Below are 25431 nucleotides of genomic sequence, written 5' to 3'. Positions count from 1 at the left end.
TCAGCCAGGAACCCAGGTGGCTATATTTACTTACTGCTAAGGAGCTAAGATCTAGTCTAGCCCCAATGCTATGGGATGGAGCTTCCACAGGGACACTCACCGGAGGGCCCTGGATCCCAGGCAGGCCAGTGGCACCCTGTTCTCCCTGCACACCCCGGGGTCCAGGAGGTCCTCTTGGTCCTTCTGCTCCAGGAAGCCCCCGACTTCCTTCAGGTCCTCTCAATCCTGGCTCCCCAGGGTTACCCATCTGCAATAAAACAGTACACTATAAAACCAGGGCTAGACACAAGGACTGTGTCTGCTACTAATATAAACACTTACATGAAATTTGGGGCTTCCTACATTCTATCTCCTAAGAGGTCCCCTGTAAGAAGTTACCACAAGATGCATACCCATAATACCACCACCAACTCATCAGTCTCTGAGAACCTCAATTCAAGTAAACTTAATTAAAAATCCATATTGTTTACTATTATTATTCCAAAATCTTCACTGGAATAATATATTTTAAAGACCTTCATACCTCAAGCCACTTCCTAAGAGCAAATTAGCTGTGTTTGGGATTTTATTATTTTGTTTTGGAGCTGGTGATGGACCCTAAGGTCTTGCACATACTAAGCATGTGTTCCACACACCTGCCCAGGCCCTGCAAATTAGTTTGTCATAAGGTCTGTTAGCATTATCTGGCCACCAGAAACCCCACTGAGTTCCTATAAGATATGCTACTTGGGTGTCAGCAATGTAGCAAAACATAAAGATATTTTCAAGAATATATATTATTCAGCCTTTAAACTTTTTTTGGCTAATCTGAAGATACTAGGTATATTCAGAAATTACAAAATACTAACATGAACTAAGTCAATACACTTAAAATGTGTATTAAAATACGGGGCCAAAAAAGCAAGTGCAGGGCTGGGGTGGTGGCTCATCAGTAGAGTGCTCACCCAGCATGTGTGAGGCCCTGGGTTCCATCCTCAGCACCACATAAAAATAAATAAGTAAAATAAAGGTTTTGTGTCCAAATATATCTAAAAAAAAAATAAATATTATCTTTAAAAAGCAAGTGCAAGTTCACAGTTTTTCCTAAGAAAAATTAAATTCTAAATATTAAAAAATTTAAAAATAAACCCCTTATTTATTCACAACAAAAACATATATAACTTTGGCTTTTTTCCTGAGAGCAGATCACTAAAAGCATTTAAAAGAATCCTCATCTACATTAACTGCTTTTTAAAAAGACTTAATTAATCGTGTGTGTGTGTGTGTGTGTGTGTGTGTGTGTGTGTATGTATGAAACAAAAAATTGTCCATTCTTCTGGTGGAATTTGTGGCAAAGTTGCTATAACATACTGTTGTAGGAAATAAAAATGAGAAGATAATAGAGCAGTAGTCAGCAAGGGAACGCTAGTGCTCAGGATGTGAAAGTATGTAAGCAACTTCAACCTGCCTTTTTTTCATATGCAGCATTTATCTAAGAAGAGCTATCTCTTTCAAATATTCAAATATTTTAAACCAAGTGAAGAAGGTGATGAAGCAATGCTTTCACTAGGCATCCAAATAAAGCTTGGCAAGTGTGATTTTTCCAACTTCATGCAAAAAATAATTGATATTCATCTAAGCCAACTTGCCAAGATTGCTTCTATAAAGAAATTATGACTTAAAAGACTTCCTGAAAGACAGTGTCAATGAGCAAAGCTAAATATATACTATGGAGGTCTGCAGAATTGTCAGGTGCTCAAGTGCAAAACTATAACGACTTCTAAAACAATCCAAGGAGAAGCCAAAATGAGCTCAGAAATGAACTAAAGAACTGTCAGAAAATAAAGAGATGAAATCAGAGAGTACTCTTTTGCTGGCAATGGTTGAAATACTGCTAGAATAAGAGACAGGAAGTTTTAAAGGTTAATATGACCAAGACATCATAAGGGCCCTGGAGCTTTGGGGAATAATTCCTCAGTTGAGGAGCAGTACAATGAAGTAGAAATTAGGGTAAAGACATATCATACTTAACAAGTTCAAATATGCTGAATTCAGTGAAGAGAATTTCCCCTGATTTCTGGGACACTATGGTTCAATTTCATCCTGGGCAGTGTCAGATGTAAGTAGGGAGGGGTAGAGAAGAACTGATGAATTAATTATATTAATTACTAACAGTGTACCAAATTAGAATACAATTAACTTATATTGATCACTACATTGTGATTGGCTTTTTTTTCTTTTATAACTTTAATTCTTTCCATTGAACATTATTGAAAATATCTATAGTGACATAGGATTTCTATTACTGTATTCTATCAAGATTTACACTTTACATTTTGTTCAGTCCTAAACCATTCCTTTCAAAAATTCTTGTCATAAAATGTCACTTGACACTTGGTGTTTAGAGACAGGTAGTTAATATAATGTGGTAAGATCCATTTCAGTAGTGTGCATGGAGCCCAAGGCTGGGTGGGTCTTTCCTGTGAGAATTAAGTTGCCTAAGTAGGAGGTAACAATTCTAAGGAAGGAGGAGTGTGTTCCAGACTAGGAAAATAGAGAAAGTACTAAACAGCATGACATGACATGACATGGCCTGTAAAAAAAGAACTGCAAAGGGATGAAATTCCAAAATGTACAAGAGGAGATTAGAGAAGCAAAGAACACTTCATCAAAGGCTTCATATACCATGCTAAACAATGATTTTGTTCTATGAAATGTTATACTTGAAGGATTTTCAGCAAAAGAGGGTTACATGGTGGGTTTTACCTTTTTTATTTAGATTATATTGGCTGCCATGAGGATAATTGGTTGGATAGACACAGAAGAGTAGGGAATATTTCAGAAATAGGACGGACTTGCAAGTTAACTAGAAGCTACTAGGTGGTAGTGGCATTTGAGATTGAAATCTGAGCTTCATATTTTTTCCTTATATTTTTTAAGCTTCTAATTGCATTAAATGTGTATTCCTCTTAAATTAGCAAATCACCTCAGGTTTCTACTAATTAGATCTATAATTCTAAACACATCTAATCTCTGAGGACATTAGTTTCTGTAAAATGGCAAGATTTAACAAAAGATCATTTTCTAGTTTTAATATTTTCCTATTATATTATCTTATGTGTTATGCCTCTATATTACTTCCTCAACTAGAACACGCAGGAGATTAAGAAAATTACTGAAATGTTTTGCAGTCGTGTAACTACCAATGAAATTCAATTATACTCTTGTCACCACAAAGTACAAGTCAGTTATTTAAAAATGACCCATTTGGGGAGGAAATTACAGTATTACCATGTAACATTCATTGAGACATTTATAATATGAAAAAAAAAATTCTTTAGAGTGGCTAGTTAAAAAGGTAGATCCATTTACATAACTGAATTTTTTGATTGGATTAATCCATTATCTAAAGAATGAATTTAGACATTTATTTTCTTGAAGGTAAGTCCTTTAAGAATTGAATTTTATAGAATGATTTTATAAAGCAGAGCATTACATTTTTATAGGTTTATTGATTTTTTTAATTTTGTATAACATTGTTATTTGTTATACTTACAGATCCCTTTGGGCCTGGTAATCCTATATCTCCCTAAATCAATAAAACAAAATTATATTAGAACAATATATTCACATATGATAGTTTCCTAAAAACATTAAAAAGTCTATTGTACTGCTGAAGTATAGAAAACCATGAACAGATTAACCCTGGTGCTGCAGAAAAATATTAACTCCAAAATTTGTATTCCAGGCCCAGTTATGCTATTTAACTCTGTGACCCTGTGTGAGCTAGGAAACCTCCCAGCCTTTGGTTAAATGATCTGTTAAATAACAGTGTTGAATCAGAGTTCTCCAAGGTTCTATCCAGATCTAAAATGCTAGGCATCAAAAATTGAAATGTGTAGGTCCGAAGAGAATAACATTCAGTTTTAAAACAAAACAGGCATTTAAACATGTCTATTAAAACTGCATTTTTGTAATTCAAACAAAATTTTTAAATTTATCCCCAGAAGACTACAAACAAAATAGGAAAGCTTTTAGGCTTAAAAAATATGAAAATCTCCCATAATTAATTCTAGATATAAATTCAGCTCAAATGTTAGCACACCAGTTCATCTCCTTTACAAACAGAATTATTTTAAGAGTTCTTAGTCCATAAAGTGAACAAACTCAACAGAAAATCAAATAGAATAATTCTACTATGAATTTATTTGACAATTAGAAAGCTTTATGCAATTCAGATATTACATTTACATTTACTCTAAATCCTGAAAATTTGAATAAAACAACATTATCAGAACTTTTTTCTGTACTAAAAGCTCTCTAACTCTATTTCATGAGAAATCTATCACCTTGACCCCAAAGGACCAAAACATAGTCAAAACTATAATGATGAGCCAGCAAACTAAGCAGTTCTAGCAGTAAAGATAACTTTGCTCTCTATCTTATTGCTTTTCTGGAGATTTAGCAGTGTCACTCTTTGGAGATGGAGGTCACTTCTTTGGAGGGTTTCAGAGTAGAGAGAGTGCCCTTGGTCACGTTTGTAAGCCTCAGCTTCCTAACTATAATAAATGTTCAATTTTATTTCTATGATAGGTACCATTCATAGACTTTCATATAGTCGTATAAGAATCACCTTGAATGTAGAGATACAAAACCACAAGAAAATTCACCAACTATAAAGGAATTTTCCAAAAGTTTCAAGTCAGATTTATCAATTGTGGGCCGTTTTCTCTCTGCTTTATTTGATCTTGGCTACAATCTTGAGAGTCTTTTAACTCAGAGAAGAAACATCTTAGCTTTTGAAGAAGGTGGTGAGAATAAAACAATATCAGAAAAGAAGAAAAATAATACACATTTCCACTACAGCTCAAAATCTGTAAAGTTCCTTCATTAACCAGAAAAAAAAAAAAATCTTACAAGGTCACCCCTTTCTCCTGCTTCACCTTCTTCACCAGAAGCACCCTAAAAATTAAAATAAGAGATCACATTTTAAATTCTTAGTGTCTTAGTCCCATGGGTCAACTTTAACCCGTCAACATTAATAATCATTCACACATGCCCAGATACTCCCAGGATCATGCAGCAGTACAAAATGCTGGCAGTCGTTTTCCAATCTAGATTGCTAGTCCAAAACAAAACAAAACAACAACAACAAAAATAGTCTAGAGAGAAACCAGAAGTTGAGATTGAATTTCAACTATTAATTGAATTTAATTCAATTTATTAAATTAAATTAGCAACCCTATGTAACAATCTTGTAATTCAATAACCCCTAAAAAAGGACTCTTAGAAGAGACAAAGGAACCCAAGGAAAATGATAAGCATAACTCATGCATAGAATATTTGCTGAGGTTTTGATCAGGAAAAATTTAAACATTATGATGTGCCCATGGAAGGCTCCCTCAGACATAAGTAACTAGAGTTTACATAAGTAAGTAGAGTTCTACTTGGTGAGTCAGAGACAGGGCTACTCTTTCCAAAGGGAGAACAGTATAAAGTCCAGGAGATAGAGCAGTCATTGGCTCCAGCTTATTGAAACAGATAAGTCTACTGCACACCAAGAAAAAGCTGCAAGTCTCCACTGTTTTAATCACATCCATAAGCAAGCCAGTCCCTCCTGGTTGTGACATGGCACATTCAGACACTGCATTTCATACTAATCAAATATTAAAACTTACCTGTTCACCCTTTGGACCTTGTTCACCAAATACACCCTGTAATGAAGAAAATATAGGCCTTTTAATATATTTTGAGCTGTTTATGTAATTTCAAATGAACCAACCCACATTCTAGGCGCATGGATAAGCACCAGTGTGGAAAACGTGACTGGAGAGAACTTCTCCACTCCTCACCTCCCAATAAGAACCAGGGAAAACCTGAAAATGCTCCAATTGTCTCAAAAACCTCTGGCAACTGAGGGCATTGTAGGATCACATCCATATACAATTCGCTAACAGGACTATAAATTTAGAACCAAATATAATGCATGATCACAACTGAAATGTTTACTTCTCTCAGGCTTTTTATTTTTTCCTTCTCATAAGTTATTCTGGTTTTGCTTCTTAACCTTTTTTGACAACTCCATGATAAATTCTAGGAAAGTTCTTCACTGAGCCAACAGTAGCCTTGCTTTCTCCACATAATACAAATCACCCTTCCAAATAAGGAACTTTCTGCAGTGTTGGACATCTTACCCTGTCTCCTTTCATTCCAGGAAGTCCAGGAGGCCCAGGCAAGCCAGGGAGGCCAGGGCTACCAAAAGATCCCTGGAAAACAAACACAAAGTCCCTAGAGTCACTGTCACTGCAATGCTGGAAGCTCACAAGCCAGACATGGCCTTGGGTGTGTTGACTCATATCTAAAATAGATGCACTGTGGTCGGTTTAACTCTGGTCCTCTGGTTTGCCTCTCTCCCACCCTCTCAGGAGAAGAGGGGCCAGTCCTCTCTGCCCTCCCTCCCACCTGAAGTCCTCAATTCCCTTTGCACTCCTGGCAACAGTGGGCTCTTTCAGCCAAGCCCCTGCAGTGGCACTGCTGCTTCTCTTGCTGTGTAAACAAGCACAGCACAAGAAGTCAAAGACAGCATTCACCTACAATCCTCCTTAGTTCCAAGAATAACCAGAGGCCAAAGGTGGCACTTCATGTCTCTCTGGGTTTTAAAATGTATACTACAAACTGTTCTCATTAAAACCCTCTGAGGATATCCTAGGTATAATTTAAAATTTCACATTAACATTTCTACACATTCACATAACAATGGAAATAAAATATAACTTATTAAATGACCCTTTGTCAACTGTTTTTCTCTCCTGGCTTATTTTTTATAATGTACTCTGTTTTGTAGAAAGCATACAAATGTCTGCATATTGGAAATATTACTTACCAGTTTACCTGGTAGGCCTGGGGATCCTACAGGTCCTGTTTCTCCTCTGCTGCCCTGTGAAAACACAAATATCACGGTCAACTAGGCATGTAGCCAAAATCAAACACTTCATTACCATATAAATAAAATAACATTTTACCTAAGCTTTTGTTTCAATATAAGTCTTCAAACTATTCCCCTATCCATCAACTGTAGGCAGAGACCATCACATGGACCACCTACACAGTCCCCTGTGTGCATCTTTCACTGGGCACCCTAATACTATCCACTGTGGCTAAGACCACTGGAAATATCTGACTCATATACATGAAATGTCAAATAGTAATTGTCAGCCTCTAAATGACATTCTGATTTATATTATGACTAATTATATACATGTTTTATCCCTTAGACTATATGTTCTTGAGGCTTTAAGTACATATTAATTTGGAATTCTTCAGTATCTGAAACACAGAATAAATTTTCTGGTCTAAGAAGCAACATTTGGCAAATACTCTCTTACCTCAAAAAGAGTAAAAAAAGGAAGCACAAGATAGAGATGTTTACCTTTAAATTATTATTGCAACCTCAAAAAGACACAGATGGTAAAAATATATAAAGTCTCTGAGATAAAATTTACTTTTACTCATTCTTGCTCTAAATACTAGGTACAAAGATAAACAGACCTTGAAAGGTGCAATTCATGATGAAGAAAACTAAAAAAGCAACACTAATTTTATTTTTTGTGGACCAATTTTAGTTTTTTATGTAAAAATCTAGTTTTCAAATTTTTATTTGAATCTCAAAACTTTTGAGAAAAGGAGACACATTAACTCTTCACCTTTTTTTTTTTTTCCAAGAACTTCATACATTTTTATGCAGTCTGGTAAAAGCTTGTTTTATTTCTAACATGTGTTCAACTAAGCTGAACATTGAGGCTACTGGGTAAACAATCACATTTCCTGAATGGTGTACATATAAATAAAACAACTACTCTAAGTTAATTTTTCTTTCAAATGACAGTTTCACTTTAATGCTTAATATTTATAAATGATTTTGTGGCTCCGTGGTAGAGCATTCGCCTAGCACATGCAAGGCCCTGGGTTTGATCCTCAGCACTACATAAAAATAAATAAATAAAATAATAAAAAGTATTTAAAAAAAGATTATTCTGTTCTGAACCATATGCTATTCATTCTTCTTTAATTAAACAGGTGCCAAAATCCATAACCTTCTGAATTTTCAATTTCCCTAAAGAATTAAGAACAGTTGGCCAAATTACAACAGTCTGTGGCTATGAGCTATAATTTCATAGTAGTCATTTCATATGGCTTATAGGTAATTTAAAATATGTGTGTCAAATACTTTCAAAAATGTTTATATTAACAACCTGACTGGTATATGACTTTTGAATGATACACTGGTACTTAACCCTCATGTGCCTTTTGGAAATCAGAGGCAGTACCCTGTGAGGATGGATGCTGAAAGGATGTCAATCTAGACGAAAACCAGATACTTCAATAGATTCTTCTAGCCATCTATAAAGATTGGATTCTACACCATTAATTTGGCCTAGAACTTCAAAGTTCAAAACAGACTTCCTTCAGTATATCTACTCTGTTGACATTTTTACATAATTTCTCAACTCCATTATAATTAGTATCCTAAATGTCATTGAGTTAACATGACTTTAGGTCTGGGGTTGTAGCTCAGCAGTAGAGCGCTGGCCCAGCATGTGCAAAGCCCTGGGTTCAATCCTCAGCACCACATAAAAATAAGTAAATAAAATAAAGGCACTGTGTCCAACTATACCTAAAGAATAAATATTTTTTTTAAAAAGACATGACTTTAATTCACAAATAATTGATAGTCATTGATGGGAAAAATTATAATATCAGAAGAAGAAAGCTTAGTTCTTGACAAAACCTCAAATATTCACTTCTAAATAAATGAATCATTATGCTATCTTATCTAAAATAGAGAAGATTAGTGAACTTCCTTTCCATGAACCAAAAGACTAAATTAAAATGTAGGATTGTATAAGCTTTTTTTGTAGGATCAATTATCTTTCCAAAGACAAAGATTTTCTCTGCTGGACACTTATTTTCTCTGCTTTTCTTAAGTTCTTATTTTTCACTTCCTAAGCATTTTCAAGCCAGTGGAAGGCCTTAGGAATATCTCAGAGGCCCCATAATTGACAGCCTGTTTTGCTGAGCTTGTGTACCCATGTGAGCCCGATACAGAGGACCAGGAGTAGGGCTAGTGACATTGCGGGCATGAGCTCCTCTGCTATTGCAAAGACAACATGTGATTCTTCATTTTAATTTTTTTTCCATCTTATAAAACCTTGGCCATTCCAAATGGTTTTTTCGGTTTGCTTTGTTTTCTTGAAGTACCGAGGATTGAACTCAGGGGTACTCTATCCCTGAGCTACATCATCACTCATTTTTATTTTAAGACAGGGTCTCACTGAGTTGCCAAAGCTAGTTTCGAACTTGCAATCCTCCTGAATCAGTCTCCCAAGTTGGTGGTATTACAGACATGCACCACCATGCCCATAAATGTAGGTATTTCTATAGAATCCATCCCTCTGTGAAAAACAGTGTTTTTTATTTTCACAACAGTGACCAAACATTTATGAACAAAGTATTAAGGCAAGATTATCTGATGGTCATTATTGCAATTTTTGTGTACTTCAAAAACCTGAATTCCTTCTTGAAATTCTGGAAGTTCATCTACGAAGCTAAGATAATGATGAGTAGTCAAAATTTAAATAGTAATCTCTAAAAACATGGATTCATCTAAACACATTTTACCAGGAGTAATTAGCCATGGTCCTGACTACCACAAGTATGCTAAATAAATGATAAATCTCTTTAAGTCTAGCAGCTGTGGAGATAACCCCACTCTCAGGAATGGGCACTGGAGGCTGACAGGGGAATGGCTAGTCTTCACCCTGGCTGATATTTACAGACCTATGACAACAAGAGCTCTGATTAGAAAGCTAGTGTAATGGAGCAACTAATAGCCCAGCTATTAGGGGGCTGAGGTGGGAAGATCTCCCGAGCCCAGGAGTTCCAGACCATCCTGAGCAACACAGCAATACCGTGTCTCAAAAAAATAAATAAAAGAGAGAGAGAGAGAGAGAGAAATATTAATTTCCTGTTCATAACAAAAGACTCAAAAGGAGCCAGAATAAAGGCAAACTTCTACCATTAGAAATGAGAGACCATAACAAAGGACTCCATGTTTCTTTTGGATGCTCTGTTTTCACGTACATCTCTCACAAGTTCAGGCACATCTGCCAATTCGTCCTATTTAAGATACTAATCAAGGCTTTTAAAAAGATGCAAACCCACTATCCCAACTATGACCGAGTCCCTGAGTTCTTCAGCAAGACATTGCACTGGATGTCCTTCACCACTCCATCCTCCATACCCTATGGTTATCTGGCCCTCTCTGCTCCTGATTCTGGGTCTGGGGTAAGACCTAGGAATCTGTTTGGGTTGTTTGACAAATTGTCAAAAGTTGTGTCATAATTTGGCAAGTGAACCGCAACTATAATACATGCTGCAGAGCTATGACTGGGCTGCCAAGGCATGAAGAGTGAGGAGATAAAGTTAGGAATGTGATCCCAATTTCAACGTTTAAAACAGGCTTTCCCAGACATCAGCTCATAATTTCAGGCAAGTAACTTAACTTCTTTGTGCCTAAGTTTCCTCATCTATAAAACGGAATAAAAGCAGTATCTGCTTCATAGGGGTTTTGTGAGAACTGAATAAGATACATAAATGATTTAAAGCAATGCCTGGCTCATTACCAGCCCTCTAGAAGTGTTAAGTTATTATTGTTATCCCAGTCAATTGCTAAAGAAATCACACAAAACAAGTTTTCTAACAAAATGTTTAACTAAATGTTTTTTGCCTTTCAAATCTTCCTAATCTCTGTTATTATTTGGATGTGCAATGTCCCCTAAAAGCTCCCATGTGAGACAATGCAAGAAGGTTCCGAGGAGAAATGATTGGGTTGTAAGAGTCTTAACCCAGTCAGTGATTTAAGCCCCCCACAGGGATGAACTGAGTGGTAACTAAAGTGGTAGGGTGTAGCTGGAGGAGGTGGGAATTGGGGCATGGCTTTGAGTATATATTTGTATCTGGAGAGTGCTTCTTGATCACCATGAGGTAAGCTGCTTCCCTTTGCCACAGTCTCCCTCCATGATGTTCAGCCTCACCTTAACCCTGAGGAATGGAGCCAGCCTTCTCTGAACCAAGGCCTCTGAAACCATGAATCCTCACATAAACTCTTCCTCCTCTATAATTGTGCTGGTCAGGTCCTTTAGTCACAGCACCGAGAAAGGCTAACTAAAACAATCTCTTTAAAAGCAGTTTTTTTGCTTGAAAAAACTGTCTCTAGTCCTCATGTCTCTGGTGTCTGTCAACATCACTGATCACCAAGCAGGCACCTTCTTCATAAACAAGCACTGGGTGCTAATTTTCCTAAATACAGACAAATAATTCAAGCTGAAGGCTTCACTTTTGAAATGGAACTATTAGACCTTTGAAAGATCACAGGAAAATCAGAAAATTTAATTATACTTATGTTGTCAGAATTCTTTCTAAAAATAATGGATTTTATTCCATCATATTCTAACTTGTAATGACTGTCACATTTGCTGAATTACCCAAAATGCTAACTAGCTGCAGAATGAATACTATCTTTAGTACCTCACCAATTTTAGAAGTGAAAAATTATAAATCACTACACTTAGCCAATTCTATACACTAAGTGCCTCTCTCTGGCAAAAAAGGATGCTGATGAGCCCAGAAGATCAATCATGATTCCTTTACTCTGTTGCTTTTGCAAATCCATTTTCATATTAACATTGGAACATCATGTTAGTTCTACTGCAATAATAACTTTTATGTTTGTTATCAAAGATAACTTCAAAAATGATTTTAAAATGATAACTTTAAAAGTGATAATTTTATAACCATATACAATTTTTATTTCTCTTCTAGTTTAGGTTTAAATATTCCCTCATATTGTCTAAAATCTAAACATCACACACAACATCAGTTTCACAAATTATTGCCAAAGCTTAGGTGGGATGGAGGGTTGGCAACTCAGATCATTCAACAACATACCAGACAGGGACCTCTGTGTTTAAGGATATTGTGTTGGGGTTGGGGTGAAGGACTTGAAGAGAAATGCAACAGGTTTCTATAGAGTATATGGTCTTCAGAAAGCTGATCACTGCTCACCCCAATCAGAACCATGAGAGCAAACAATCCACCTAGCAAAGCACAGGCAAGTTCTGAGAAGCCGGATAGACAGACATGGACTAAGAACCACTGAAAAATAGAACTGGATCAGAGGCCAGGCGACGCTGAGCCAGGAAACTCAGATCAAGTATAAACCATGATGGAGAAAGTGGTAAGATGGAGAAAGTCAGAGCATGATCCAAGTGGCAGATATAGGTGCTTATATAAAATCACTGGAGGGGGCAAATTTTTTAAGTAATACTTTTTACTGTGAATTAGCAAAGGTTGATGGGTATATCACTTAATTTCAAAGACTCACTCCTAGGAAACACTAGAAATACGTTCTCTTTCCTTCTACTTGATTTGAGGGTTGCAGGAAAAACTGACCAAATTTGTGAAGCACAGTAGAAAAATGCGTGAACTTCTGTACAAAATTAAGCTCAATGATGTAAAATGAGACAAGAAACGCACTGTCAGTAAGAAGATTTGGTGTTAAAACATTGGTCCAGAACTATAATATTTATAACTTATTGTGACATTTTTCTGAAAAATTTATTACCATTGAAAGCAGCATAGCAGGATTTATTATACCTTCGATTCAATTCATTTCAAGAAATATTTATTGAGTACTAGCTTAAGGCAGGCCCTGAGTAAAGAGATATAGAGAAGACAAAGTGAATTACACATGCCTCTGCCTTCCTGCGGTCACCTCAGTGTGAGGAACAAAGTGGTAAAGGGTTGTAGAGTTCAGGATAAGAAGAGATCACTTCTATCTGGGCAGTAGAGCATTAACTGATTGAATTAATGTTTCGATTACATCTAAGTAGGCACCTGGATTGTTGAGTCAGGAAAATGGAGAAGAAATCCATCTAAATATAAAGTCTGACACAAAAGAAAACAGGCAGGCTGAGTGGTATGCAGAGTATCTGGAAATTTGCATGTAATTCAGCCCAACCTGACACAAGATCTGAACCAGACAGCAATGAGAATTAGGGGCTGGGTGGTGGCTCAGAGGCAGAGTGCTTGCCTAGTATGTGTGAGGCACCGGATTCGATCCTCAGCACCATATATCAATAAATAAAATAAAAGTCTATTGACAACTAAAAACAATTTTAAAAAAGAAATGAGAATTAAAACTAAGAAGTTAATAACACTAAGACTTTAGACTTTCTCTTCCGGTCAGTAGCAAATCATTGAAGATTTTTCTTTTTAATTTTTTTTTTTTTTTAGTTGTTGATAGACCTTTATTTTATTCATTTATTTATATGTGGTGCTGAGAATCGAACTGTGCTTCACACATGTCAGGCAAGCGCTCTACCAATAAACCACAATCCCACCACTGAAGATTTTTAAATAGAAAAAGAAGTGATGATGGAACATGTACTTTGGAAAGACTAACATGGTAGTGTGTAGAGACCGAGCAACATTATTTCCCAGGGCCTTTGGAAGCATGTTCGGTACTTTGGTTTGTTCTGATGGCTGTGGAGATGTTCCTGATACTCTACAGAGGAGGCCATGGATTCAAAATGCCCTGCAATGTACAGGAGTCTTGAAGAAAAGAAGCAACCCAGAGTACCAACAGCACCCTATTAGAAGCACTAGTAATAGAGGAAAGACTAGAGCTGAGAAATCAAATCAGAAGACAATTGTAATGATCCAAGCAATAGGTAATGACCTGCGCCAGTGTTGTGAAAATGGAAGTAGAAAGCAGAGTATAAGATCTCTTAAGAAGAAGACAAAGTCAACAGGTCCAACTGAAGATGGGAAATGTGATGGATGAACAATGCTAAAACTTAGAGCCTCAGGGACAGGAAATAATGGCAAGAACTTAGACTCTTACAGAAATTCAAAAGCCAAAACCTGAAACTCAGTCCCCAAACCAATTAGCACATCTTCCTTGATCCATCTCACTTCACATAAGGAAATCAACTACCCTAATCCCCATCTGATACTTTACTTCTAGTTCTTCATTGCTTTATATGTCCCGTGGCAACCAGCTAAGCATTCTCTACTGCATGTGGCTTTTTGTGGTCAATGCATGGTCCTGATATACTCAGGGGGCTTGGTCAATGTTTCTTATACTACACACAGCTTTCTGCTCAATATAGTGAATAATTGATGTAATAGTAAACTTTCTCAAAGTTCTAATGTTCCCACACTGTGCAATCTCCCCACACTAGTCATGTAACATCTTATATTGTTTTAGAAATGTGACCTGGTTATAACCTCAGTGCCTTTACAGTTTATTTATGGAAAGCATTTTAATTAGAAAATCACAAGTTCTAAGTAAAAGAGAAGAAAACGAGAATTGAGCAAGCAAGGAACACAATTAGGAGTAGAAGCTGGTTTCTTTGGCCACAGAGAAACTTTAAGAAACTACTTGGTAGATGTCAGTTGATAAACATCTTTAAGAAGTGGAAAAATCCCACTCTCATGCCACATGACAGCTGGAAACATTCATTCCTTTCAAGCACGAAGTCTTCATTCAACGTATTTAAGAAATGCTTTAAAAGAAGTAGCAATGATATTTAGAAATATTTCTGTGTTCTCACTTGGAATTTTTTGTTGTGTTTATCCAGAAGACTGAAAGTAAAAAGTATAACTGAAGACCAGAGAGCATTTTTTAAAATCAAATTTAAGTTCATGATGTTTTATATTCTAAACATTCCCTCTGTAAGGGTTAAATAGTGTATAGGGAGGAAATACTGTATCTGCTATAAAATAGACAAGTTTATAAACTTTCACATAAGTCTGGCAGATTTTCAAAAAGTTAAACATAGTTACCATCTGACCCAATAATTCTACTCCTAGATGTGTACACAAGAGAAATTAAAACATATGTCCATAAAAAAAAATTGTAGAGAAATGTTCATAGCAGCATTACTCATAATGGCCAAACATTTATTCAGCAATAAAAAGGAATGAAGTACCAATACATGCTACAGCATAGATGAACATAGAAATATTATGCCAAGTGAGAAAAGACAAGCATTTTTTTAAATGTCATATATTTTATGGATCCATATACATGAAATATCCAGAATTGGTGAAACTATAAAGACAGAAAATAGCTTCCTGGTTGCATAGAGCTGAAGGGATTGGAAGGAAATGCTGAATGACTAAATGGGTACAGGATGTCTTTCTTAAGTGAAAAATTTTCTGAAATTGATTGTTGTGATGCTTGCACAACTCTGAATATACTAAAAAGCAATAAATTATATTGATTAAATGGGTGAATTACATAGTATGTGAATTGTGCCTTGATAAAGTTGTTTAACAGCACTAAAATATTTCCTTCAACATGAGATGAGAGCAGAAACAATTACCGTGCCTCTGTTAAATGCCTCATTTTTTTTTCCATTTTCTGAAAAGAAATACTGCCTATCAAAGTAGCATTCCTATTTCATCATTCATCTAGACTACCATGTGCTCAAACACCAGAAGGCAATTGTGTGTGGATGAACAAATGGCAGAGCCCAGCAGGGAACTAGGGAAGCCCCTGCAGAAAGGGAATACTCACAGGAAGACCCCGGGGCCCTCGAGGTCCCACCTCTCCTGGAGGACCCTGTTGGCCCTGTTATGAGAAAGACAGAGAAAAAAAAATCAACAACTCCTGATAACAGTAGGATATAACTGACAGAAAAGTCAAAAGGCTTCTTACCGGTTTGCCTGAATTTCCCAATTGACCAGGCTTCCCTGGAGCACCTGTGTTTCCCTAAAGGTGAAATGCAACATTCAGAGAAATTCCAACTATAAGTAAGCCTAATCATCAATCTGCCTCACCCAGACAGGAATTGCTTATATTTTATTAGCCTTAATCTCCTGATTTCAGACTGAGTATTCAGGACGATGCAGAATGCAGATTTAGTACCAACCATGTATTTAAGGTCACATGTCAACAAATGAAAGGTCTTTAGCCTTCATTGAAAAGAATCCCTTCAATGCAAGGATTTTCTTTTGTCACAATATTAATTATATATGTACTTCCTTTACCATTTTTACCTCTAATACACTTCTTTGACCCCTTTTAGCTCACATCAGACTACTGAAATTTTTGAGAATCAAGTCAACATGAGGAAACAAGGGGATGTGCTGTTAGTAAAGCTCTGCCAGCAAGCTTCAGGGAAAGATACATGTCTGCAAAGACCAACTCCATCATCAATCTCTCATGGCCTGCCTGTTAGGGACCACCTCTGCTTAAGATGCTGTGGACCACTATGATAGAAGGTCTGTACTCACATGCTCTAACAATGACCTATTTCTATATCATTCATGCTTTATCTATTTTCTTCTAAAGCAAAGCTATCACTTTAGTTTTTGCTTTTGCCTATTGTGTTTTGTTTAGTTTGTTTTGTTGTTGTATTTCTTTTGCAATGCTGGGGATCAAATCCAGGGCCTTGCACATGCTTGGCAAGCACTCTACCCCTGAGCTATATCCCCAGCCCTTCGCCTATTATTTTTAATTGGATGCACATTAATTATGCATAGAATATAAAAACAAGTTGACCAATATGTAAACAAGTGCCTAATATCTTTTTAGTTTAAGCTAAATTATCTTAATAACATTCATGGGTATATTTTCAGTATTTCACAATATTAATTATATGTCTTTACCATTTCCACCTCCAATACACGTTTTTGAGCCCTTTTACCTCATGCTGACGCTATTAAAAATTTTAAGAATCAAGTCAACATGGCTTTATAATGTCTTCTTTTTTTTAAGTAGCCAGGAACAATTAAGTTTTCCCTGTTTCAACCTGACAAAGGATGACATTTTTATGAAGAAAGTCTAAACAACTCTCTGCAACTGGGGAAAAGATTAGCATTCCAAGTCTTAGAGCTTTTACTTTTTAATTTTTCCCTGGGGTTAAATATGAAATAAAAGGCAGTTAAAATATTAAAAGTTATAAGAAAATATGTTAATAAAATAATAAAGAAAATATTAATTTAAAAGTTTAATCTTTTACCTTTTCACCAGCAACACCCTTTGCACCAGGAATTCCAGGTATACCCTAAAAGAATGCACAAGGAATTTGGGTTTAATCACTTCTCTGAGAATCTGTGAGCTGCCAAGTCCACTGTACACTGCTAAGAGACTGTATAAGGGAGATGCTACTTGGTTCCCAATCTCTGGACAGTTACAGAACTACCCACAGTGTTTAGGACCTTATTTTACTGTATCTCATGTATAAGATTGAACACTCTGAAAGCAAACCCTACTCTAAAGGATGAACCTCCAAACTAGAATTGGGTACCATTTTCAGGTCAACAGGAGTTCTTATGACCTGGACATCTGCTCTAGGGAAATAACATGGTTCTATGTACAGAATAAAATGAGAGCCTATTGAAAATTCTGGGCTTTACAGTAAAAGAGAGAGAGAGAGAGAAAGCCAAAGGATGCTAGGCTAAGATTTGGTGTTACCAGGAGTCCTAATAACCTCAGATTATTTCAAAAATATCAGATGTCCTAACACTGGGGGCTAGTCCTTGATATTATCAAATAACCTTTATTAATTTGAAAGATTTGCCTTCAAAGAGTCAAGAATACATGCAATACACTCCATATAAATTTCCAATCACATTGATTTGCTGAAACATCAATTTGAATGCTTCAAAATGGGACATATCCAAAAATGATAACTTGTCTCCCAGAGAATCCACTCAACCTCTTATGACTCAACCCTGCTAACAAGAAGTCAAGACTGGTTAAAGGTAGGATGACACACATGGCGCTGACCCAGAGCTCAGGATTAGTGCAATGATGTAAGGAAGACAGCAAACTTAACAGAGAAGAGGGGATCCAAAACATAAATTAAAGCTTTCTACTTATAGTTATTAGAGAATACCAGCTAATCAGGGAAATAAAAATACAAAAGTATAAAACTAAAAATATTAAAGTAAAACATCATCTTTTCCTCAGAACTCATCAAATTCCATAACATGTCTCTCCCTCCACATTTATACATTTAAAGTGGATAAACCAACAAATATTTAAAGAATCAAATACTTACTGGTAGCCCCTGCAATCCTGCATCACCAGGAGGTCCAGGTTTCCCTGGTTCACCCTTGGGGTGGGGGGAACAAACATTTAATTACTTTGAACCTATATGAACTGCTATATTATTTTTAAGAAAGCGTATAGACTTTTTAAGTAAAGGGTTATTCCCACAGCTGACCTTATGTGGACTTTTACAATTCAGCAAGAGGGTGGCAAGGTAGAAGACGGGACATAAACTCAATCAAAACATAATATCCCTCAGTCTTCTACGATCAATGGGGCAATTTTCCTGTGTTCCTAAAAGCAAGCAAATAAGTATACTATTCTAATAAGAATTTTCTCTTTGACACTGGATTGAAAAAATTAAAAGGAGGAAAAAAAAAAAAAAGAAAGCTGGCTAAATAAATCTCCTGGTGATGATGTAATGGAAATACTGTGCCATTGGTCAGGCCAGAAACAGCCCCATTCATGAGTGACTGAATCACACAGCTACCTTTGTTCCTGGCATTCCAGGTATCCCATCTCGGCCATCCACACCTGGCAAGCCCTAAAGACACACAAAGAAATACTCTGTTGGAAAAAGCCACATTCTTCGTCCCTACATTATTTTCTAAAGTTTTACTAAAAGTTAACAATCACTGAAAAAATGTGCCTGATGACTAGAGCTCTAGACATACCGTGTCTCCTTTGGGTCCAGGGAGTCCGGGAATTCCTCTAGGACCTTGAGCCCCCTGTAGGGCAGGACAGGAAGCATAAACAAGACATGGACAATAATCACAATATTTAGGACATGTCAAACAGATAAGCAAAATCAGCAGATGACACTGAAAAGCAGGATGCTCATAGTATAAAGACTAATTTGGACTCACTCTATCTCCCTTGGGGCCTGCTTCACCGGGAGGTCCTCGCTGTCCTTGATCACCCTGTACAAAAATTAAATTTTCTTAACACAAGCAAAAATTACTTATTGATAGATCTGTTAAAATTAAAAAGCATCATCCACATTATCTACCTATTGCTCTTTCCCTACAATGGCTTTGATCTATAATGGATGCCTAGCTCAAGAAATCTTTTTATAAAAAAAAAAATAACCTTAAAAATTGATATTGACATAGGCATAATTGAGACTTGCATGTCCTTTTTTTTCATTTTCCATGTGTAATTGTCCTATGCTTTTGGGATATATATATATAAAATAAATTAAGTTCCATACTATAGGTAACGGTATCTGTAACTACATCTACATAGCTCGTTGACTGCTATGGTGGCTGAGGGTTGGGTTAGTTGCTAATATTTTCTCCATGTTATGTAATTCCCCACTCAGCAATAGTGGTTTCTGTCAAAATTATCCAACTAATGTTAATATATGGTATAGGCAATAAGTAAGAGGATGTGTCTCCTTAAAATTCAGCTTTTTTTTTAGTTGCTTCACTACTTCAAAATCTTGAATGGCTCCCTGTTACTGTTGATTGTTTATATTGGCATCAAATATTCTCCAAAAGGTGGTTTTACCTTACCTATTCAATCTCATTCTCTCCATACACTTCTCCACCCTAGGCAGTGACAGCCTCTATGATAACCCATGAATTCCATGCCACCAACTGTACCCTCCTATACTTTGCTGCCTTTCCCACCTAGAATGGCTTTCCAGGTCAACCTTCACAAGGTCTTCTTACATGGACTATCTCTATCGGATGTTCTAGCACTTAATCTTGAAGTTGTTCACTGCATTACATCCTTTTTCGCCAGACCAAAAGACCTTGATAGTCATGAATTCCATTTGATTCACATCTTTTCTACTTTTTATATGGTATAAGTGACTAATGCATGGCTTTTTTTTTTTTTTTTGTCTGTTTATCTCCAAAAACAGTCTTGAGGCAGAATACAATAATGAGAAGTGTACAGATTGAAGCCAACTATGGAATATTGAGATTATAAACCAAAGAAAAGGAAAAAGATATAACTACCCAGGAACTAGAAATAAGATTATTACTGTGAATCTAAGCATGACAACCAAAGCAAAAAAAACCAGCAAACATAAATATTTAACTTATTGACTTTTTCCATAAGAAAAAATATGAAATCAGAGGAACACCTTTCTGTAGCCAAAACAAAGTCAGGCTCATTTTAATTATAATTTTTAAATAAATATAAAACTATTACCCATTTTTTATCTTAAGTATATAAGATACTTGCATATATCTGTATATATAGCAAAAAACCATTACTACTAAAATAAAAAAAAAACTATGGTTAGGTCTTGTAAAAAGAAAACCACTGGGCTGAGGATGTGGCTCAAGCGGTAGCGCGCTCGCCTGGCATGCGTGGGGCCCGGGTTCCATCCTCAGCACCACATACAAAACAAAGATGTTGTATCCGCCAATAACTAAAAAATAAATATTAAAATTCTTTCTCTCTCTCTCTCTCTCTCTCCTCTCTCACTCTCTGTTTAAAAAAAAAAAAAAAAAAAAGAAAGAAAGAAAACCACTTACAGGTGCACCAGGCAGACCCTGAGGCCCAGGTTCTCCATCTAAGCCCCGAGCACCCTGAAAAAAACAAGATGAAGAATAAAATTGAGATCAGTTGTGTATGTTAAGGGCATATCCATCTTTCCAAAGAAATATAATAGCCAGTTTAAAAGGAGGTTTTATGCCTGAAATGCAGAGGGAATCTGAGGAGTACTTTATTAGAAGCTTCAGAGATGAAAACACAGTTTACATATAATCATCATAAGACAGAATTTAAACACAATGTTTGATATGCTTCTGGATATTTTAAGCTAGCACTGCATTCTCAGCTGCTGACATGAATTTACAACACTATCACTTGTTCACACAACTTGACAATTCCATTGGAAAGACGTCTGGCCATCACCTTTCTGGGTTCTCAGAAATGCCTGTGGGAATTCATTAATGATGAAGGCCATAGAGCCACCTTACAACTAGAGGACTCTGGATTTCCCAAAGATCTGAAATAAAAAGTCAAGCCATATGATTCAGAAGAATGAATTGTTGAAAAGACCTGAGCATCTCTTCTCCCATTCAGAATTGATGTTAGGTTCAGTTTACGTTAAGTAACCAATCTATTTCCTCATCGACAGATCCACCCTACCAAGAAATGGCATAAGAACTAGCCAGAGCCTTATAAATCTAATTATCTGAAAATGATCTCTGACTTGGCTACATATTGTACAGATAATGCCCTTATTTTCATTAGAAGAATCAAAATGTGATTTTAAAACAAAAATACATTGCTTTGGTGTTCTCCACTTATGCTCCTTGCCAAAATACAAACTGTCTTTAAATTTTGTTCTCATCTACACAGCAAATAAGAAAGCATAAGGACAACTGCAGTGAAAAGACAGTCTCCTAATGAACCAGGTTGAGATGAGATGATAAAATAAATGAAAAGCAGTCAGAGTACTGGATAGATGTCAGGCCAAGAAAGCCAGGTGGACAGCATCTGCAGTAAGAATTAAAACTTAGGAAACCTTTGATAGGAGGTTCAGACATAGGTAAAAATCAAAGAAAAAAACACAACGAAAGCAGAGGGACCAGAGAGCCTTGCAATTCTTTGATCCCTAAAAACTAGAACAGAGCAGAGGCATTCTACATTCACCGGGGAAGAAAGAATTTGGAAGACCCGAGGAAAACCTTGAATTCATCATTCACTTTGCATTATGAGAACAGAGACCAGCTTTGCATTATAGAAATGGCTTTGATGCATCTTTCTCTCTCTCTGTCTTTCTCTCTCTCCCCCAACTCCTCACTGCTGTTCAGCGTGAGCTCAGACCTAAACTGCTGTTACTAGGTAACCAATCCATATCTGAGTTCAAAAGAAGAGCTTTAAAAAAAAGAAGAAGAAGAGAAGAAGAAGGGGAAAAAAGCAATTTGACATAAATCAAGGGAAATGAGAAAATTTTAAAATATCAAATAGGAAATGTTTCAAATAAAGAGAAGATCATGAACAGTAATTGCCTTCAAAGCGAGGGGTCATGTATCTTAGGGGATGATTAAAATTCAGAAAAAGTAAAGGATTAGCTATCAGAAACATCAAAATTAATCAGTTGTATTACTTATTAAAAGAAGAGATGCACACAAAGTGTTACTTAAGGTGATATGAATATAGAAATATACAAGACTCTATTTTTAAAAAAATACTCTGTTTTTAGGAAAGAAATAGTCCAGAGGAGAGGGGAAAAAAAGAAAGCAGGTAAAATGAAAATACTTGAAAGAGATAAAGAGGATTTAAAAACTAAAAAAAAAAAAAAAAGTAAACAAGCCAGACTTAATTCACCAAAATGTGCATCTCTTTTAAAAAAAATTAAGATTTGATTTCATTTATTGAGCATAAACAATGCACAACTTGTTGTTATTTAAGTTTAGATAAAAAGCTTTGTATCACTGTGTCCAACTGACACAGATTAGCTGTGGTGGCTGTGAAGAGAAGGAGGCCAGGGTGAGAAGTGGTGGTAGGCAGATGCCTTTTAACATTCTGTGACCTACAAACTGGCTTTTCTAACACACTTTCTAAGAAGCAATAACTTTTAAACACACACACCAATAGAAACTTTGAGAGGGTTTTTGTCTACAGGTTTCTGTTGTTTTTCCTTGTGATATTACTCAACCAAGTATTCCCTGTTCTCCATCCCTCACACACAGGCCTTGTAGTCTCAACATCCTTCTGATGCCACCCCCTTCCTGGGACCTCTGGTTCCCCTATCTGCATTCCCTCATTCCACCCGCCTTGAGATTTCTATCTTGCTTGCTACACAGTTAGCTATTTATTTGTCTCTCACAATAAGCAGCCAATTTAATGAGGCCTTATTCCTCTTCAAATTTTCCTAACAGCTTGCAGAACATCTTCCTATGGAAGTGCTAGGAAAATCAAATTTCTGAGACTAGGCTAAGGGCAGTTGTTGTACTCTGGCCACAGGTGTATCACCCCTGTCTAGGGCAGGGCTCAGTGTGCAAGTAGACCAAGAATGTCCCTAGAGGCCAGGGAGGTAGCCTGCCTTCTTTTGCCTCTCCCTTCCTGCCTTCTCCTGTCTTTGCCTTGTTTGACCAGAAGCACCCCAACCACTGGGCCAGTGTTATCAGTGCTAGCTACTGATACTAAAACAGAAAGAAAATAGAGCAACCCTACTTACTCTAAATCACCCAAAACTATTTGGAATATATAATAGAGTTTATCTCCATGTCCATGGGTTCTGCATCTGAATTGTGGATCCAAAAAAAAAAAAAAAATGATGTTGCTGAAGATAAGAAGTTGCTTTAAAATGACTCAAATTCTAACGATTTAGTATATTTTTATATTATAGCATTGTCATCATCATCTTACTTTTTCTCCTTTGTCCCCAACTATGCCAGTGATGCCTCTTAAACCTTGTGCTCCCTGGAAATGTAAAAGAGAATAATGGATTAGTTAAGGCATATGTTTTTTTTAAGCTTGCCACAGAAAATGATCCAGAAGAAGGATGTTATCATAACCAATGGTGGTGCCTCAGCTCCTCTTTGACCCTGGCTATGCCTTGGCTATACTTTGGAAATAATGAAAAAAATTATTATTTCCATAAATGTTACTCATTTTGACATGAAAAAGGTATAACCATTTTATTTTCATATAATACAAAAGTTACATAAATTCTGATTTAACAAACATTTTAAATTGAAGTATGCTGATGCCCAATTACCTTGCATATTACTGCAGTAATCTGCCAAAGCACAAGGGACTAACTTTTTATTAAAAAAAAAAACATGATTATGAGCAACTAATAATGTTCTAATTAAAATGATTACATGCTGGAATGAGCTACATTGATTCAATGCATTATTTAGCTACTGCATATTCAGAGTATACAAAATTTTCTCATTATATCATGTAATGGTGCTATAGAATACAAAAGATATGTCAACCTCTTGTGTTCAGTATTTTCTTTCAGATTGACTGGATCTGGAGTCTATTAAATGAATGTATGTAATTATATAGAGAATCTTTTTTGTTTAAAAAGGTGCTTGAATGTACAATGGGAACTCTTTCTTATTCTGAAAACATGATTATCTCTCAAAGCTGGACCGGTGAGAAAATAGAGAACATCATGTTAAGATAAAGTTATTGATCCAAATACTAAGTATAAAATATTTCAAGAGTCATTTTTAAAATATTTGCATAGCCAGGCTGGGGTTGTGGCTCAGTGGTAGAGCACTTGCCTAGCATGTGTGAGGCACTGGGTTCAATCCTCAGCACCACATAAAAATAAATAAATAAAATAAAGGTATCATATCCATCTACAACTAAAAAAAAAAATTAAAAAAGATATTTGTATAGCCTAGTCAAATATTTTTAAAAAATACTTTACTGGAGGTCCTTGAGCTCCAACTTCTCCCAGTTCTCCCTGGTCACCTTCTTCACCCTAAAAAACAATGGAGAAAAGCAAAATAAATATGTCTAGGAAATGAACACAGAAATGTGCTAATCTAGTGAGAACATTTTATATTCATTGGGCACCTATACTATGCTTTCTTAAATAACTTTATAGTAATTTAAGTATGATTCATATCAACTATAGAATATTCAGAAAATCCAGAGAAGTATACAAATAAAGTCACCCAAATCACACCATCCAACTATAAATACTAGCAACATTTTAGATGCTGTACTTTCAAAGTTTTTCTAAAGGGAGGGAAGGAGGGGAGAAGAGAAAGAAAATGTGTGTGTTCATGTTTGAGAGAAAGAGAGAAAGAATTGGGGGTGTTATTGGGAATATGTAGTAATACTGTATAAACATTGCCATAAGCTGTAGGATATTTTAATTATGGCTTACATTTTAGCTTTTCTTATTTCCACTTTCATACCATACACAATTTGGGGGGATTTAAATCAGTCTTTTCTTTCATGGTTCATACCTTTGATTTCACTCATAGAAAAGCCTTTTCCACCCTCAAATTAAATAAATATTCATCTGTACTTTTTTTTTTAGTAACTCTTCTATAGTTTAATTTCTGACACAGAATTTAAAGGTCACTAATTCAATATCATTTATTGAATAGCAGATCCTTTCCACAAGAATTGGAAATCTATCTTTAACATGTATAAATCATTAGGCTCTAGGTTTCCTATTCTATCCCACTGATCTGCTTATGATGTTGCCAACATGAAAATATTTTAATTATTGTAATACATTTTGTAATGCATTTTCATCTCAGGCAGAATTCCCTTGCCTTTTTAGAGTTACTCTTACTTTTCAGATTTTATGAAATGTTTACCCTTCTAGAGCAATGTTAAAATCATTGGACAGATATTCCCCAAAATACTACTGGTTTTCTAACAGG

At 36.0% G+C, this 25431-nt stretch overlaps 1 protein-coding gene across 1 annotated transcript in view; it reads right to left on the bottom strand.

Moving 5' to 3' along the window:
- Col9a1 (collagen type IX alpha 1 chain) overlaps positions 1-25431 on the bottom strand; it is an 83107-nt gene that overhangs the window by 18817 nt on the left and 38859 nt on the right. Inside the window, exons 19-34 of the mRNA XM_076860050.2 lie at positions 24459-24512; positions 23441-23494; positions 20593-20646; positions 18970-19023; positions 18778-18831; positions 18594-18647; positions 18114-18167; positions 17070-17114; positions 15764-15817; positions 15623-15676; positions 6863-6916; positions 6174-6245; positions 5658-5693; positions 4897-4941; positions 3536-3568; positions 101-247 (exon numbers count right to left, since the gene is read on the bottom strand). Of these exons, the coding sequence (XP_076716165.2) occupies positions 101-247; positions 3536-3568; positions 4897-4941; positions 5658-5693; positions 6174-6245; positions 6863-6916; positions 15623-15676; positions 15764-15817; positions 17070-17114; positions 18114-18167; positions 18594-18647; positions 18778-18831; positions 18970-19023; positions 20593-20646; positions 23441-23494; positions 24459-24512 (918 nt within the window). The remainder of the gene's footprint in view (positions 1-100; positions 248-3535; positions 3569-4896; positions 4942-5657; positions 5694-6173; positions 6246-6862; positions 6917-15622; positions 15677-15763; positions 15818-17069; positions 17115-18113; positions 18168-18593; positions 18648-18777; positions 18832-18969; positions 19024-20592; positions 20647-23440; positions 23495-24458; positions 24513-25431) is intronic.

Source organism: Callospermophilus lateralis, chromosome 6 (assembly GCF_048772815.1).
Source record: "Callospermophilus lateralis isolate mCalLat2 chromosome 6, mCalLat2.hap1, whole genome shotgun sequence".
Taxonomy (NCBI): Eukaryota; Metazoa; Chordata; class Mammalia; order Rodentia; family Sciuridae; genus Callospermophilus; species Callospermophilus lateralis.
The sequence above is the reverse complement of the archived record's forward strand: the minus strand, read 5'-3'. Positions and strand labels throughout refer to the sequence as shown.